This window comes from Phodopus roborovskii, unplaced genomic scaffold (assembly GCF_943737965.1).
Source record: "Phodopus roborovskii unplaced genomic scaffold, PHOROB, whole genome shotgun sequence".
Classification (NCBI taxonomy): Eukaryota; Metazoa; Chordata; class Mammalia; order Rodentia; family Cricetidae; genus Phodopus; species Phodopus roborovskii.
Window position 1 is genome coordinate 3,543,942 of NW_026125059.1, and position 17,810 is coordinate 3,561,751.

Below are 17,810 nucleotides of genomic sequence, written 5' to 3' on the forward strand. Positions count from 1 at the left end.
AAGGGTCAGGGCACACACAGGAAACAGAAGCCCCCAGGAAGGGCCCAGTGGAAGGAAGCCCATGCATGGGTTTATGCAGAAATGTCTGTATCTGTCTTTGATGTCCTAAGGACAGGAGACATCATCTTCTGGGCCAGTCCTTGCACAGAAGGGCAGTAGAGGGGGTGGGAAATACTCATGGCTCCCCAGATGCTTTTTGGTTCTACTTTTCATGGCTCACCTTGAGGGTATGGTGGGGAGAAGAGGTGTGGAGTCGGTCAGAAAGGTCTTGTTTAGGAACCCCTTTCCTCTACAACAGTTAGAACACCAAGGCACCCCACTTCAGGGAGTCACTTCCTGAGCCCATGAGTTTACAATATTCAAGCTTCCCAGTTGCCTTCACAGGGATCCCTTTAAACATTTCCCTGTGTATTTATGGCGTTGTTATTGCTAACCACTTAACTATTGAATGGATAAGGGTGCGCATATTGAGTGTATTGAGTGATATTGTATGGAAGTAGGTTTTCTAGGAAGATCTTATAAATGGCTTACATTATTTCACATCTGCTGGGCGGGGCTTGTGATTAGAGAACATTCCAGCACACCAGGGAATCCTCCACTGTAGTTAACCACACCTAACAGTTCATTTAGTCTCTGGAGGCAGATGCAAGTGAAGAACCTGCTTTGTGTCAGAAGCCAAACAGTCCCTTTCTCTCCCATTCTCTTTTGACCTTAGTTAAAATGTTTGCTCCATCAGAAAATACTAACAAGAGATTCACCAGGGTCTCAAAAGGTTTGGTTGCCACCTAGTGGATGGTCGGGTGGCAACTGCTAAAATAATGGCCATGCATGGGCAACCTAAGTCTGGATTTTATATCTCCAACTTGGTTAACTTGGCTAATATCAGAGAACCACTTCTAACCCACCACCACGACTGCCACAGTTTGGCATCCCCAGAGGCTCTCACTAAGAGGTGCAAAGACCCCTGGGAAGGATTGTAGCCTTCCACCCTCTTTCCCAGGAAGTCCCTCAAAAGCCGACTCCCTTCCAGAATGTGTCAGGTAAACTCACTGTGCCACAGTGGCGAAAATTCCTCCCCCAAAGTTCCAACGATAAACCAAGATAGGATCCCACCAGAGTTCACTCAGAAGGACCAATGAGTTTATTAGGCTTCCTTACAGGATGATGGTGGTTGCGGGCAATAGTGTCTGTGGCCTTAAAGCAGTTGCATTGGAAGGTCTTCACCCAGCGTGGGCTATCCTCCCAACCATGGGGTACAGATGGAACCTTTCCCCTCTCCTTCCCAACCGGTACGGTCTAGCCTTCCCCACAAGCCAAGTACAACTGGGGCGGAATTGCATACACGTGGTTAGGATTGTCTGGCTCCTGCAGTGAGGGTCCCATGACCCTCCTCACCCTCCTTCCATGGGGGAAAGTCCGGAGTCAATCAGCACAGCTGTTGGGTCTCTGTGAGTGGGCACAGCTGAATTCAGGAAGGTGACGGCAGGGAGGTTAGCCCTGCACAGCGCACAGCGAACGAATCTGCACCCTGTTCCTCACCTGCCAACCCCCCAACAACCATTCAGCCACTCACAGCTGTGTGTCTGATGCACGAAGCAGCGGAAACAGTTATGCTTGCTTCTCAACAGAGTCAGCACGAGGGAGGGGCAGGGTAACAGAATCCCATGCTCAGCAGAGAAAGTAAAGACAAACTGGAAGGATGACTGCACTAAAGGAGCAACAGAAACCACACCGAGCCGGGAAAATCCAGGTACGTGTTCTGTTTAATTAGTCTCAGGGAAGGGAAAGTTCAAGTCCACAAAAACATACAAAATCAAACATACAGCAGTACAACAGCAAATGAACACACTGAGTAGATTCAGGCCACTTTACACAGGACAATAACTACTACTGTCACCCCGAATACAGTACCACCAGGGGCTCAGACGTCTACCTACCTGTTCGAGTATAAGAACGAAAAACAAATGTGTAGGCCATGTAAGAGCTGCTCTTAGGTCTTTCTAGAACATGACCCCAAGAGGACAAAGGATCAGAACAAACCCTCCTTTTCCGCGAAGACCAGTGGTGTCTCCCTTCTCCCTCCCCACAGGCTGGGGCAGCCAGGGACTCTATAACCTTAGGTCAGTTAAAGGTCACCCGGGAAAGCCCAAAGCCAAGCCATCAGTGACGACCTACTACAGTGCTTTGAGGTCTTTCTCCACTCACCGGTGTGACTGGATCCAAGGGCTACGTAAACGTCTCCCACATGAGAGGTGCTTCCTGAGGTACACTGATTTGTCACTGTGGCCTGATAGTCTGGTTTGGCCTTGACCTGGATGAGTTCACAGGTCAGCATCCAACGCTATCCACTTGTCTGCCTGAGATATATTAACTGCAGTCAATATAACCGTAACAAACTGCATCACTCAAGAGAACCCATCCAATAATACTGTTTAACATGGACGATCAGCTTGGGCAAAGAGGTAGACAAAGTCACCTCCTCAGGCTGCTAGAGCCATCTAAACAGACAGCAGGAATTCCCGTCCCCAGGCCAGGAGTCAACTTCCATTGAGAGTGCTGGGAACAAATGCATGAGGCATGAGTTTCAGCTCAGACACACATCCACACGGGAAAGAAAGCTTCTCTGGTGTCAGGGTCTCTAAGAGCACCCACACAGGCATGTGACAGAAAAGGGGGCCCTGTTAGTTCCACTCCAAGGAGCATGTAAGTACCATGTGTATACAAGCTATGTTCTCACTTACTGGCCCTGAAGCATCCTAAAAGACCTGCATAAAAACCTCCAGAAGGAATAAGAGAAGGTTCAAATTGTCTGTGCTCACCCAGGGGCCGGAAGAGGGTGAGGAGTGCCACTGTCCTCTCAAAACAAAGTGCATACCACGGGCAAATGTGGACAGTGCGTCTGTAGGTTACCTGCAAATTGTACGTATTTTGGCCGCAGAAAAAAGGCATGAGTAGCTGGGGCAGGTTGAGCATGCCTTTAATTTCAGCACAGGGAGGCAGACACAGGAGGATCTCTGTGAGTTCCAGGCCAGCCTGGTCTACAAAGTAAGTTCCAGGCCACCCAGGGCTACACAAAGAAACCCTGATTGAAAACAAACAAACAAACAAACAAACAAGCCATGAGACTGCCAGGCAAGAATGTGCTTTCTCCACGAGGGCAGGGCAAAAAAAGAACCTGAAAATGAAGCCCTCAAAGAAAAAGATTGGAGATAAATAGTGTATGTGTTGTTCGATATGGCTGACATCAGGTCTTACAAAGAACCCGACATTTGACCTCAGCAGCTGGTTTTATGGATAATTCCCTCTCACCCTTCTGCTGATACTGATGGCAAGTGAGATTGTGTGGACTTCCAAATGTCCTTTTCCCTAAAGGCAAAAACAAAACAAAACAACAACAACAACAACAAAAAAGCAGTGGAATCATGGATGCCCAATTCAATAGTTCTAAATGTCCTTTTCCCTAAAGGCAAAACAAAACCAACCAACCAACCAACCAAACAACAACAACAACAACAACAACAACAAAAAAAAAAACAAAACAAAACAGTGGAATCATGGATGCCCAAAACAAGTCCAATAATTGTTTCACTGCCTGAGAAGCAGCAGCCAAGAAAAGGTTTGCAGAAAGGCATGCATGAAAAGCTCCCCAGGTAGGTAAGACTCGGATGGACAGCCAGGAAGCCACAGCAGATAAGAACACTCAGGACAGTATCCAGATGCACACACTCATACATGCATAGACAGACACACAGCAAATGTGTCTGCTCCCTCCCCAGGCATGATTAGAAACCCTGTTCCTGCAAATAGAAATAGACCATTACTTTCGAACCAACACAACAAATTACCCTAGTTGGCAATGTGACAACTTACATTTGAGTATTCCCCCAAACTGCTCATGGTTACCCAAAGGTCTAAGGTGCCAGGGCATTCTTTCTTGCCTCATCAGACACCAGCAACCACAGTTAGGCTGCCGACTTTCCCTCTGGAAAAGCTACCAATGATTTTAACTTCTGTTAAGAGAACTCAGAAATGGGCTTCAGCACTACCCCTGCACTTAAAATGCCTTTTAAAATGTGAGAGATAGACGGTCTAGATGCCTTTGCCTCTGGCAAGGAACGGACTCAGATAAATGACTCAAAATAGAAACTCATGTGATCCCTCACTGCAGTGGAACTGAGGCTGGAGGAGGGTGGGCAGCAGATGAAAGATTCAGCAGCAGAAACTCTGCTTGACGGTTTATGCAAAACCAAGAGGCAGTGAGCCAGAGCCTTTCCTCTGTGAGACAGTAGCGTTTCTGAGACAGAGACTGCTTCCTGTACTCCGGAGACAGGGGCCATGCACTGACACCGCTGTTTCAATCCTTTGTGTCATAGACACGTGAGTTAACTTTTACCGTTAGGTCCCTCAGAAACCTAAGACTGCATGCCAAGAACAGCCTTACTGAGCCTTACTGCTGGGGTGACTGGAGAGCCAGGCGGCTACTTGAGTAGGTCTCCACAATTAGATTACAATTCTCTGTCACTTTGGGGAGAGGCCCCACTTCCAGACACCTGCGGGACTCGGTGATTTTTTTAGCCTCAAGTGTCACTTTAACTTATATGCGCTTTGCTTCCCTCCATTCGTTTTGAGTTTTTTCTCACTGGATGAAGAGGTGAGGCCACAGGTATTTCCCTTTTTCTTCAGGTCTGCGTGTGCTTGTGTCCTGGAGGCCCCACAGGAGTCCACTGTGTCCAGAAGTACTGTGGACTGCTTGGGAATTCGGATGTTCCCGTTGGCTTCCATGGCAGGGTTGCCCTCGGCGCGGGGCGGAGCATGGAGGTGAAGCTTAGGGGCCTTGCTTGATTTCTTCTTCTTTTCCATCCTCAATTCAGGGGCTTGTTTCTGAGAACACAGCCTGGGGCCACCAGGCCCATCCACAGATCTAGGTGAAGTCTCAAATGTGTAGTAGGATGGGTGGGCTTCTTCATGGTGCAAAGCTTTCTTTCTAGAAGGGCCTGGCTTTGGGATTCCTTCAGGGGACAATACAGGCTTGGAGAGCACACTGGGGAGGAGCTTACCCCGCCTGGGGCTTTTCAGCATCCCAGAGGCCCCAGGGGGCCTTGCCTTCGCTGCTCGGGCCTTCTCACACTGCACAGTTTGGACCTGCAGCCATTCCAACTGAAGGAGTCTGTCTATGTACTTCCCAAGGAGCCCCGTGGCCCGAGGCAGGGCCTCGCTCCTGCACTCTGTGTTCATGACCACAGCCATGTCCTGGAGGTCCCAGGAGCTGAAAGGGGGTGGGAGAAAGTCGGGGTAGCAGTGTTCAGGTTCTGCCTGGCTCGGGTCTGGGTGAAGATTGAAGGAAACTGGGTCTATCTCTTCTGCTCGCAGGTTGAGGTCAGGAGGCGTGAATGGAGAAGGAGGAATGGCCACTCTTTCTGAGTCCGAAAGGTCACTTGCACTGTCCTCATCAGCACCTTCCTTAATGATCTTCATGCACTGAAAGTCAAGGAACAGCTTGCTTCCCGAGGCAGCCTGGCACCTGGGGCCCAGCATGGTCGGCTCCGGTCGTCCCTCAGTGGAAATGGTTCCCATGAGCTTATCCGCTGAGGGCCGGGAGACACCAAGCAGGCTGCTTCCCAGGTGGGAAGAGACCTGGGGTCCTTGGGATCTACTCTGCCTTTTTCCTGAAGAAGTCTTTGAATGTTGTACTTGATTCCAAGATGACCCAGTATTCACACTGCCAAAAAATAGAAATAAAACTGCAGTTCAATCCTTGATGATTGGAGAACAGGAGTCTCATGCTAACACGTTAGCTGTTACTAATATGAGGCCTCCAGGTGCTTTACATAAGCAGTGTTTACAAACCAGTTTCCACTCTGTACTCTAGTCAGGGCCAATAGAGAATGCATGCCCCAAAGGTGGGTACACACATACTACTTACAACAAAAGTGAACTTTTAAAAACTTAGCCATTTTCAATGTGTTTTGTCTCATAATTTTAGAGAAATCATGTATGCCTTAAAAAAAAAAACATCACTTTTAAAATCTGTCATAAGACTCTTGGTCTGTTCTATCAGTGATCAACAGTGTTTGGAAATATTCAGAAATGAAGCTGGGCTTGGAAGCACAGGAGACAGAAGGCAAGCAGATCCTCGTCAATTCAAGGCCAGCCAGAGCTACCTTGTCCCAAACAAAGCAAAAGTCCGCTTGAGAAATACTCAGGAATAAACCCTTAAGCCTCCCTTTGTAGACTGACTTGTTAGGGGAAGTGTAGATGCGCTGTGGACAGGAATGGGTATGAGGGTGTGGCTGGAACGCAGATCAGTGCCTGCCTGCCTTGCATGTGCAAAGCCCAGGCTTCACCCCTGGTACTGAAAACACCGTGAACATGTCTCACTGATGCTGCTGCTGCTGTCTTTGTGTTTTAATATGTGGGTGTATGCACATGCGCTCCCTTGTGTGTGTTCAATGCATGCACATGCGTGTGAAGCTCAAAACCGATGCCACGGGACACTCTTGGTCAGTCGTCCACCTAATCACTGAGTCAAGGTCCCTCAATCAAACCCAGAGTTCGTCCACATGGGTAGTCTTCCTTTAAAATTTAAATTTATTATTTCTGACTATGTGTATGGCGGGTGGTGGTTACGAGCATGATTTATGGCTGAAGGAGCCTGAGGAGGCCCGAGGCATCGGATCCCTCCTGAGCTGGAGTTACAGCAGATTGTGAACCGTCTTATCCGGGTGCTGGGAAGCAAACGTGGGTCCTCTGCAAGAGTGGTGTGCACTCATAACTGCTGAGCCCTCTCTCCAGGCAGATGTGGAGAGTCATGCCAGCCAGCTCGCTCTGGGGTTCTTGCTTCTACCTCCCAAGGCTGGAATTGCGCCAACCTGGCATTTCCATGAGTTTGTGAGGGACTCCTGTCCTCATACCTGCCCAGCAAGTAAGGTAAGCAGCCATACCCAGTCTGGATTTCACTGTTTAATCTCCAACCTGGGGAGATTCTGAAACAACTAAAAATTTACATACTAAAGTATGTAAAGTATATAAAATATGTAAACATATGTATGTACTTTGGTCCTTACAAACTGAAGTACGTAAGCTTTTCACTGTTCATTTCAACCTATACCAGAGGTCAAATGTTTATTGCTATCTTTCAAATGGGAGGCGCCCAGAACAGTTGTGTTTAAAAGGCTAAAGGGGCCATTGAGTTGCCTCACAAGGTAAAAGCACTTGCCCCCAACCCTAAGGACCCGAGTTTCATCCCAAGACCCACAAGGTGGTGGAAGGAGAGAATCAACTCCTTAACTTATTTTCTAAACACACATGTACTGTGCCACACATGCACAGGCATACACACACACACACATACACACACACACACACACACACACACACACACACACACACACAAAATAAAATGTGGTAAGGATAGAAATAAAGTTACGTGGACCAGGCTAATTAATTCAGCGCAGACAGAAGGCAGGACGGATGCTGTCTTGGGAAGAGCAGGAAAAGAGAGAAGAAGGAACTCCTGTCCTGCTCTGTTCTAGCAGACCACTGAACGACTTCTGGAGTCCTGGGAACTGAGGGGGTCTCACGGGAGTTGAAACACCTCCTTTCTGTTTCCCAACCACACATTATTTAACTGAAGTTAATAGTACTTCCTTGCGGTAGAGTTGGATGGGGATGAGAAGTGCTTTGTAGGAAGCCAGAGGTTCGTTTGTGCAGTGTTCTCTAGATTATTCAGCAGTTATTTGAAAAGGCATCACACTTGCTTAACACACACGCGCACGGACAATGTCAGGCCAGTGCAAGCAAATGAGGAAATGGCTGCCATTAGGGATTGCAACTGTTAACATTTTTGTCTGCAGACTGGAGAGGGGGCTTGGCCATTTAGAGCACTGGCTGTTCTTGCAGAGGACTCAGGTTCAGTCCCAACACCCATAGGGCAGCTCAGAGCCACTTCCTATTCCAGTTCCAAGGGATTTAACACCTTCCTCTGGCTTCCCAGGTACCAGGTGTAGAGGTACACGCATGCAAAATACTCACACAAATAAAAAACAATCTTAAGAAAAACTCACGGCCAGCTGCAATCACACATAGCAGTCTTTGGTGGCCTCCCTCCCTTCGGCACAGAAGGAAGCTGAGAGAGCAACTAATGCCAACTACCGATGTTTAAGGAAATTTCTGCTACAGACAAAGCGCTAATGAAGGCCAATGAGGAGAACGGAAGGATTTGCCTTTTGCATGAGGAGACAGGGTCTGGAAACTAGTTACCTGTTTTTCTGATGCCAGTCACTCATCCTATTCCTTTTCTTGAACAGGTCACAGGGCTGCTCATCGTCTGAGGTTTGATGGGTCGTCTGAAAAAAAAGTAAATAATTATTGATCAGAAAGTGCTGTGAACTCACATGCCTGTGCATCAGCACACGCGCGCACACACATACACACACACACACCCCTACCCTCATGGCATAACCTGACTGTTATTGTCTTGAATTGGAACAACTGGCTATCCACAGGAAACGTCTGCAGGGTCAGGCCTATCAGCTTCACAGGACACCCCCAAAGGGCAGGGCCTGTCACATTCCCCACTGAGGGCGCTGGGGAGGAAACTCATCAGACCTGCACTTGAGAGCCCCTCCGGCCTCCCCTCCTGCCCTTGCCTACGCCATGCCGTACCCACTTCTCCAACAGCATGTGGCCTCGGGCCTGGCACAGCTCCTAGGAGGTGGCAGGCTAACTGGGGTGGGGACCCCAGCGATGCCCTTTTCTGAGCTGTCCCTCCTGCTGGAGTGGAACTGTTGGTCAGCCATGCTCCTTGAAGTGGCCCCCAATAAATTCACTGGTTCACCAGAATGGACTTGACTGAAACTATCTGGTGAGTTGACACCCTCTCTAATGGTCTGTAAAATAATAATAATTTAAATATTATAAACATAATACAAATAATGCAGCAGAACATACGTGCGCGTGCGCACACACACACACACACACACACACACACACACACACGCACACACACGCGCGCGCACACACTCCCATACTGGAAACATGTAACAGGAGAGTACCAAGGCAGATCTAAGAAAGATTTCCTCTCAGAGTTACGTCACCTTCTCTGCAGTGCTCAGAGCAGTCTTGCTCAATCTGCTGCCAGAGGAAGACTGCTGAGGAGGTGGCTTCTTTATTCCCCTTATCTTTGGAGCGGACTGGGAGCCACAGGAACTGGGAACACAGAGCACCCACAGTGAGTACTGACTGCAACTGGCTGCCTTCCCCTGTTTTTGCTGCCCCTCCTTTTTCTACCGCACAGAACTCTCCACGCTGTGTGGCTCAGAGTCCTGGACTACACAAGGCGAAACAGGGGAGGGGACTGTTGTATGTTTACAGTTTGATAGTTTTTAATGTTTATTGTACGTTTTATGTGTGTGATAGGGGATGGTGTTCACAGGCAAGAGTGGATGGCCTCAGAGGTTAGATGAGGTCATCAGACCCCCTGGAGCTAGCGGTAACAGGTGGTGGTGAGCTAGCAGCCCAGCATGTGGGTGTTGAGAACACTTACCCCCCCCCCCACACACACACGGTGTCTATTAAGTATAAGACCACAGTATTATGAGTGCTGTGAATGGACCCTGAAGCCCCACCTGCAACACCCCTTTGAAAATGATGCCAATTAAATTCACCTTTTACCCAAAAGCTCCCAAATCCATTCATTCATTCACTCATCCAGTAATACAAGACAGTCTAAGACATACCAAGACTGCACACAAGGCCTCATCCCAGAGATAAAACCTCTGAATTCCTCTAACTTCTCTGTCACACAAACCCACTAAGAGGTCATCAGTGGGGGCCTGGAGAGATGGGCTCAAGAGCCCAGAACACTACTGATTCCCCAGTGGGCAACGATGAAGCATTCGGCTCTATGTGGGCAGCTCACAGGGGCCTGAAACTGCAGTTCCTGGTAGACACCCTCGCCCAGCTCCTGTGTGCACCTGTATATACATATATGCACATGCATTTGAACATGTAAAACACCATCAGTGTGTTTATTAACCCCATTACGGGTTACATGCTGTCTCACTATGAGGAGCAGGTGCCCACACCACAGCAGTCATGATTACTGTTACTCTGAGGACCCTGCTGGAAGAGCGTGCCATGGGTACTGAGTATTTCCCTCCATAATACCCCAGCCGCCATCAAATGGAAAAGAGGCGGGCTCGTGGGAGATTTCCTCAACTACCACGATCACGAAAAACTTTTAGGTTTGCATGTGAAGATAACAAAACCCGTATCGTGGCTTCTTATGGTTAATGACCCCACCATAATCAACAGACTCGATTCCTTTTAGATGCAGAAAACGTTCCTGGGCTTTACCCTGTTTTGTTTTTGCTTTTGTTTTCCCCTGTTGTAAAGTGGAAAAGAAACCAAGCAGGAAGGTCTGCTCTGACCTGGGCGCACTCTCGCTCTCCTTAGAATGTGCAGTACCATCCTGGCTCCTCATCTACCTGACAAACTCGACACATGGGAGTTGTGTGTGTGTGAAGTTCCTCGGAGAAATAAAAGCCTGAGGTGCACTCAGGACGCAGGGGAGAGGGATGGGGAGTGGACAGAGAGACAGGGATGGGGGAGGGGGCAGGAAACCCATGGTTTCAGCTTGAATAGCAGCAAAACTAAACCTCAAGACTTTCTGGCTACAAAAATGCTCCTCAAGAGCCAGAAGCTGGATTCGGGCAGCTGCACAATCCATCTTAGGCATTAGTCCCTGTTCCCAGTCTTCATCTCTGGCTGCAAGCCCGGCAAACGGAAGCAACGTCCCTCACCTCCCCCCTAGGGAACTGGCAGCCTGGCCAATAGGGAGGCGCAGCATGGTGGGGAGGTGTGGGCCTGATGCTTCCCTCAGCAGCAAGCTTTCCCAGGTCTGGCCGCTGGTCCGGGTTGCTGGAGATAGGTGGCCAGAGCTGGCTGGCTGGCCGCTTACCAAAGTCTCAGGGCCAGCTCGCCGCCAGGCTAAGCCAGGCTGGGCTCTGTCCCGCCCCCACCAGGTACTCCTCAAGCCCAAGGCCCCGCAGCCAGCACCCAGCGCGTCCTCAGCTGCTGCAGGAGCCATCGCTGATGGATGGGTGCAGCGCGCGGGCACACGCACCAAGGAAGCCGACCAGACCTGCTCCGCGGCCTGAGCGCACGTGACGAGGATCCCGGGGGTGGCAGCTGCGCCGCTGCGGCAGGGCGGTGAGGACGGCGGGGCTGCCGCGGACAGCGGGGTTCCAGCAGCGCGGGGCGACGCGGGGCGGCGGGGCAGGCTAGCGGGACGCGCCCGCGGGCGGCGTCACGAGGGGCGGGGCGCGCCGGGGGCGCGCCGGGAAGTTGCGCCTGGAGAAGTTGCCGGCAGCTGAGTCTCGGAGCGGTGGGGCTCCTCGGCCTTTCCGTAAGCGCTAGGAAGAGCAAGGAGAAGCAGACGCCGCCTCGCGGGACTCAACACCCCGGGAAGCCGTCCTGGAGAGTGCGGTCGGCCCTGCAAGATCTCCAGCCGCAGAGACCCGAGCGAGCCAGGCCGTGAGCACGCAGCCTCTCCGCAGGGTGCGGCGCCTGGGGGCTCCGGAAGGTTGTGCAGCCCTGACGCCCAAGGACTAGGTTGTGACGCCGGCTCTGCCCCCCGGCTGGGCCATGTCTAGAGGCCCTGGCTCTGCCCTGCCGCCCCCGACCCCGGGGTTACGGAAACCCGCGCCACAGAGCCTCAGCTGCCTCTCCGACCTGGATCGGCGACCCTGCAGACCCCCGGGCTGCGACCCTCGGCTGCAGCCCATCATCCAGCGGCGCGCGCGCTCGCTGCCCAGCTCCCCGGAGCGCCGTGCCAAGGCTGCAGGAGCCCAGGGCACTGCGTGCCGAACCGGCTGCAACCGGCAGCACCGTGTGCGCTTCGCTGACGCTTTGGGCCTGGAGCTGACGCAGGTCAAGGTGTTCAACGCAGGGGACGACCCGTCTGTGCCGCTGCACGTGCTGTCTCGTCTGGCCATCAACTCGGACCTGTGTTGCAGCAGCCAGGAGCTGGAGTTCACGTTGCAGTGCCTGGTTCCCGACTTCTCGCCGCCCATCGAAGTCCCCGGCTTCGGAGATCGCCTGGCACGGCAGCTCGTGTGCCTGGAACGTGTCACCTGCTCGGACCTGGGCATCAGCGGCACAGTGCGCGTGCGCAACGTGGCCTTCGAGAAGCAGGTGGCGGTACGCTATACCTTCTCTGGCTGGCGCAGTGCGCATGAGGCAGTGGCTCGCTGGAGAGGGTCTGCGGGCACCGAGGGGGCCGAAGACATCTTCGCCTTCGGCTTTCCAGTGCCCCCCTTCCTGCTGGAGCTCGGCTCCCAAGTACTCTTCGCACTGCGCTACCGTGTGGCCGGTGCTGAGTACTGGGACAACAACGATGGCCGTGACTATTGCCTCACTTGTCGCCGCCATGCCCTGCACATGCCACGCGGGGAGTGCGAAGAGAGCTGGATCCACTTCATCTGAGCGGCGCTGGCTGCGAACCTGGAGCTCCCATCTCAGCAGAAGTACCGCCAGCCACTTCTCCACTCTTCCTCCCTGGTAGTCTGGCTGTGCAGCCCTGCAGCAGTGGCCTGGCCTGCCTTCTAGTGAATTGTAGGGAGAGTTTGGTGGCCACAGGATCTGGAGCCTGTGTGGTGCATTTGGGGGTAGAGTGTGGGAGGGCAGCCGCATGGGGTTGTGGTCCTTGATTACAGGAGGACCCCGGTCGGTGTTTTGCAGGGAGGCCCTTTTGCATGTCACTTCGGTGTGTCTAAACACAAGTAGCTGTTATTTATTATTGTGAAGTTAGCCTTCCACCCATCGTGGATGCCTGCTCAGGGCTACTCTAGGTTCAGTAAGCTTACAGAAGGCCTGTTGTGTCTCTGCACCCACAGTGTGGCTTGCACTAGGTCCCTCGAGGCATTTCTGCCCTCGGTCCGTAAAAATGTGAGACCATGTTTGCTTGCCAATGTTTGGAGCCTTCCAACAGTGGAAACTATTAATAGTCAAGAAATGTAACGCTCATCTGTCATCACACAACCCTTTCTGGGCTTCGAGGCTGCCCTGGTTAGGCTACGCCTCCACATCAACAACCCTGAAATTTAGCCCAAACAGTGCGTTCTTTGGGGGACTACCTGTCCGTGCGTTTGTCTTCCCCTGGTCTGGTACCGGGTCTGCGCATTAACAGGCCATATTCTGTTTAGGTTTGGAACTACCCGAACCTTTGAAAAGATCTTGCCTTAAGTTATTTCCGTTTTCAAGTGGCCACAGGCATCCAGGCAGTAGCGCCCTTCCCAGTGACCTTTTTCCACGAAAGAGATGACTTTTATTTATTTTTTTTTTTTATTTCCAAGTATGGGAAGATTCCAGCCTTCATATTTTGGAAGTCAGCTTTCCGGTGAACCTGGATGGTGTTTTCAGAAACAGCCAGGGCACTGGAGGAAAAACAATTCACAGATTTTATATACCTAATGGGTTTTAAATTGTACTGTTATGTCAGGCTTCACAACTAACTGCCACTATATTCTTTGTGCCTTTAGTTAGGAAAGTTGCTAACATTTTTATGCCTCCCCCCACTTTTAAAATGTTAAATGCTTTTTAAAACAAAACAACAAACAAAACCTCCCACTTAGTCCAGACCACTCACTGTCCCTTGCAGGGTGTCCCTGCTGTGTCAATCCCTCATGGAGGGGCTGGCATCCCTTTGGTGCTGAGCTGTGGTCTCTCTGATAGCAGGTGCTAGGACCGAGGCAAAGCAAATTGAGACGGGCGAGACCTCCCAGGTGTGACTCTTGAGCCTGGGAAGTCCTGTGATGGACTTGGTGACACCTGTCACGTTAGTTTTTGAGTGTTGATGTTTGTTAAATCTGCATGGAAAAGACACATCTTACCCATTAACCTGCTTGGTCTTGATACTTGAAACTTCTGCCTTTTAAAATTCCAAGAACGGTGTTGGCTTTCTCTGGCACCTTCCGGACTAAGACAAGTTTTGATGATTTAAAGCATCACGATAAAACGACACAGCCTTTGGTCGCACTACATTGACTCTCAAGAGTGAGAAGTCTCCAGAGGCGTTTCCTGCTGCTTAACGAACTGGACTGTCCCACGGGTCAGCAAACCCCAGGGGTCATGGCAGCTCTATCCCTGACCCCTGTCCAGAATGTAAGATAATGGTCCAGACTCTTCAGGTAAAAGTTAGGTCTGCTTGGAGTACGGGTGCTTCAAAGCACGTAGAGAATTTTTCAGTCTGTGGGGAAGCCAATCCTTTGTCCAAGGGTCTAGTTTCAGAAAAGTTAATGGTATATCATCAAAATTGAGAGAACCTTAAGGTGCCTTTTATGACATACCAACAATTTGAAATCTACAGCTTAATGACAATTTTGCCTGGTTGAAAAATGATAATAAAAGCTGTAAGACAATTCTGGGTGAACTTTCTGACCCTAAGACACACTTAGACTATTGGGATGTTAAAATTGTGTGCACTGCACTTGTTGGGTTGTGTCCCCAAATGTACTTAATTGCCTGTCACTTAAAATTATTTTACTCAAGCCTAAATATTAAAGTACACGTGCAAAAACGTCCCTTTGTTAAGCTGGTGTGTGTCCTGTGGAAGACAAAGTCTTGGGACATGGACAATGACCGGGCCCTCTCAGGACAGACTCCTGCATCCACAGCAGACTTGTATGTCTGTTGCTAAGATACCTAGCCTAGGGAGACTTGAAGTCCAGCCCTCCTCCTACCTCAATAAAAAGGCAAGGTCCAGTTTTATCAGAGTTCACTCTGGGGAGCCAGTGAGTTTACTGGGCATGTTTTGGAGCAATAGGTCAGGGGCTATGGCAGGACCAAGGATGACCTTAAGGTAGCCATACTGGGTGATGGCCACACAGCAGTGTTGAAGATAACCCCAAGCTGTGTGGTAGAGTGCCCTCCCATAATCCCTCCCCACCCTTTCCCTCTAGCCCAGTGGTTCTCATCCTTCCTAATGCTTGGACCCCCGTAACACAGTTCCTCGCATCACAATGAAAATATATGATATGCAGGGTATAAGCCGAGACCTCTGTGGGGTCAAGAACTACCGCTCTAGCCCTTTGGAGAAACTCAGAGGCCACTGCAATTTGGGCAGAATTGCATACAGCTTGTTGGGAGGGGTGGCTGGCTGCGCTCAGGCAAGGATCCCAACACCCTCACTGCCCCTCCCCCTCCCAAGAAGGAAGGGCCACAGTCAACAAACCCAGCGGTGGTGAATTTTGGCAAGCAGGCCAAACTCATGAAGATAGCAACCGCTTGGCTTGGAGGCTAGTCCTGTACAGCAGTGTGTGTTTATAAAACGGAAGCATCTTTCCCTATAGGCCAGAGTTCAAGGGCTGTGATAATTGCACTTGCCTTACATTCCCCTGTGACGCCTGTGGACCCCCACCTGCCCTGGAATTTCAGCCAAGTATAAACTCTTGCATTCATGAAGGAGTAAGAAGACTGGCATTCAGCGTGCCGTGATCTTATTTGCTTTGACAAGATGGTAGATTCCTTGGTGTGTTTGTAATTAATAACCCCCGTTTTCTTAGCTGAAAGGCTCAGAGGTGAATTTCAACTGTTCTCCCACAGCCAGCCTGCCTCAGATTCAGCATTCAACCAGCTCCATGCCCTTTCTGCCAGGAGAGATGGCCCACAGGCTGTTTCCAAGAAGAGCTTGTTAAATTTACTGGAAAAGGGTTAGGGGGTACAACTCGTAGGTTGAATAACACACCAAGGCCAGAGGTGCTGCAGAAAACATGTGTTCAGAAACCAAATTTTGATAATGACTGATAAGGTTTTCTTTCTGAAACCTTCAAGTAAAAACCAATTCAGAATTCAGGTGAGAGTAAACGAGTTTCCTTACTTTTCTATTACTTCAATAAAACACCGTGACCAAAAGATGGTGCAGGAGGGAGAGGGGTGGTCCCTCTTAGACTCCTGCCTTGTGATGTCCATCACTGAAGGAAGTCAGGGCAGGAATTCAGGCAGAAACTGAAGCTACTGGCTTGCTCCCCACGCTTTGCGGAACCAACTTCCTTACACCCCCACCCCCAGGACCATCTGTTCTGGGGTGGCGCAGCCCTTTGAGCTAGGCACTCCCGCAACAATTGTTAGTTAAGACAACACCCGGAAGACTTGTCTACAGGACAATCTTACCAAGGCATTTTCTCAAGTAGGATTCCCTCTTCCCAGCTATATCTAGGTTTGCGTTGAGTTGACCAAAACCCTGGGACAGGAGTAATATACTTTCTTCCTTCATTTTACTGTTTAAAGACACATCTGTGTCTCAGCTAAACAAGCTGCTAGTTGGGAAACCACTAGATTGCACCATGGAAGATGGTAAGTCTGTTACAAGAAAGCGGAGTGTGAAAATAATGATGCAAGTCTCAGGTCATGAGGCTGACTCTCTGACCTTACGTTTTGTATATGTTGTAACTAATTCAAAACGCATTGGAAGCTAAATGTCCAGAATAAACCCCCCCAAAAAAAAGCCTGTCAACTGCAGGTGTTGACTAATATTTTTTTTTTAAAATCAGGGTCTCCCTGGACCTGTAATTCCAGCCATTTGGGAAGCTGAGGCAGGAGGATCTCAAGTTCGAGTTGCATACCTGGGCAACCTAGCTCCTGGGTCAGAAAGCGCAGAGGGCTGGAAGGAAGTGTAACTCAATGGTAGATCACTTTTCTGGCATGCATGAGGTCCTGGACTCAGTGATGAATTAGCTCAAAATGCAGTTTAACAAGGCACAGAGTTGTAATGATGTCTGTGATTCGAGCTCAGCCAAAGTTAGAAACACTGCAGTTTATTCTGTGTGATGTAAACTGCTTGGCTCTCAAGGCTCACGCTCTCTCTCTCTCTGTATTGTGTATGTGTGTGTGTGTGTTTGTGTGTGTATTTTCCAAGCACTTTCCAAAGCACATTTAAGTCAGAATCATGTATGCTGGTCACTCGTGGAAGGCTGCCCTCAGAGCATAACAGCTTTCGCCTTCATGAGGATAGCTGTTACTATTGGGCAGACCCTAGAATGGCTGACCTGTCGGCTAGGCTACTGGCATTGCTTCATAGAATTGGGTAGGGTGGATCACTGGGCCCTCACCTGAGATTCCAGCCACTCCCTTTGCATGCCCCTCTCCAGCTGTATGTGATTCTGCTCTAATTGCACGTGGTCTCGTGGGCTTGGGTGGTGCTGGATTGTTTAAGGAGTGGAGGGTTGCCCCGAGAAGTGTGCCCCGAGAACTACGGAGAAGTCATTAGCCGTCCGTGCTAGGCTTACGCTATTCGGTGAAACTGCGGCTTCGAGGTCACCTGCATCCTGTAAGTAAACCTAGCAAGCTCCGCTAAGCTAGGCGTGGGTGGAACTCTGCCTTTGGTCTGTTATTGGAGGCCTGTCTGGGGCAAATAGACATTCTATCTCATCCCCCAGGAAAAGTTAAGAAAACACCAGTGAAACTTGGGTCTGCAGCACACTAAGCACGGCTGAGCTGCACCCTCGCCCGGACATTTTTTATATATATATATAAAACAATGTTGCTTTTTAGATAGGAAATCAAGAAGTTACTGAAAATACCATGTAAATTCTGATTTGTTTGCGTGCACTTTTCACTCTTCCTCGTGCGGAGCTAGCTGTAGAGCTTCCACTATGAAGCAGGATTTCACAGGTGAGCAAAGCCGGCAGCGCCGGGCATGGCCGTGCAACTTGTGTAAATGGGCCACCATCCATTTCGGGTCCTAGCACCGTCCCTTTGGGAAGAACACAGGGGCATGGGGCAGCTACACTGAGGGGGTGGGGTGGACCCTC

General features: G+C 50.3%; 2 protein-coding genes across 2 annotated transcripts; one reads left to right on the forward strand and one right to left on the reverse strand.

Annotated features, from left to right (window-relative positions):
• Window positions 1-4,343: 4,343 nt before the first annotated feature.
• Window positions 4,344-9,144, reverse strand: Fam217b (family with sequence similarity 217 member B). The gene is made up of 3 exons (XM_051185140.1): window positions 9,096-9,144; window positions 8,260-8,345; window positions 4,344-5,719 (listed from the first exon to the last, which is right to left on the reverse strand). Exons 2-3 carry the CDS (start codon window positions 8,283-8,285, stop codon window positions 4,585-4,587), a joined length of 1,161 nt encoding a protein of 386 aa, XP_051041097.1. The 5' UTR covers window positions 8,286-8,345; window positions 9,096-9,144; the 3' UTR covers window positions 4,344-4,584.
• A 2,067-nt stretch (window positions 9,145-11,211) lies between these two features.
• Ppp1r3d (protein phosphatase 1 regulatory subunit 3D) lies at window positions 11,212-14,580 on the forward strand. The gene has a single exon (XM_051185154.1). It carries the CDS (start codon window positions 11,647-11,649, stop codon window positions 12,484-12,486), a length of 840 nt encoding a protein of 279 aa, XP_051041111.1. The 5' UTR covers window positions 11,212-11,646; the 3' UTR covers window positions 12,487-14,580.
• The last annotated feature ends 3,230 nt before the right edge of the window (window positions 14,581-17,810 follow it).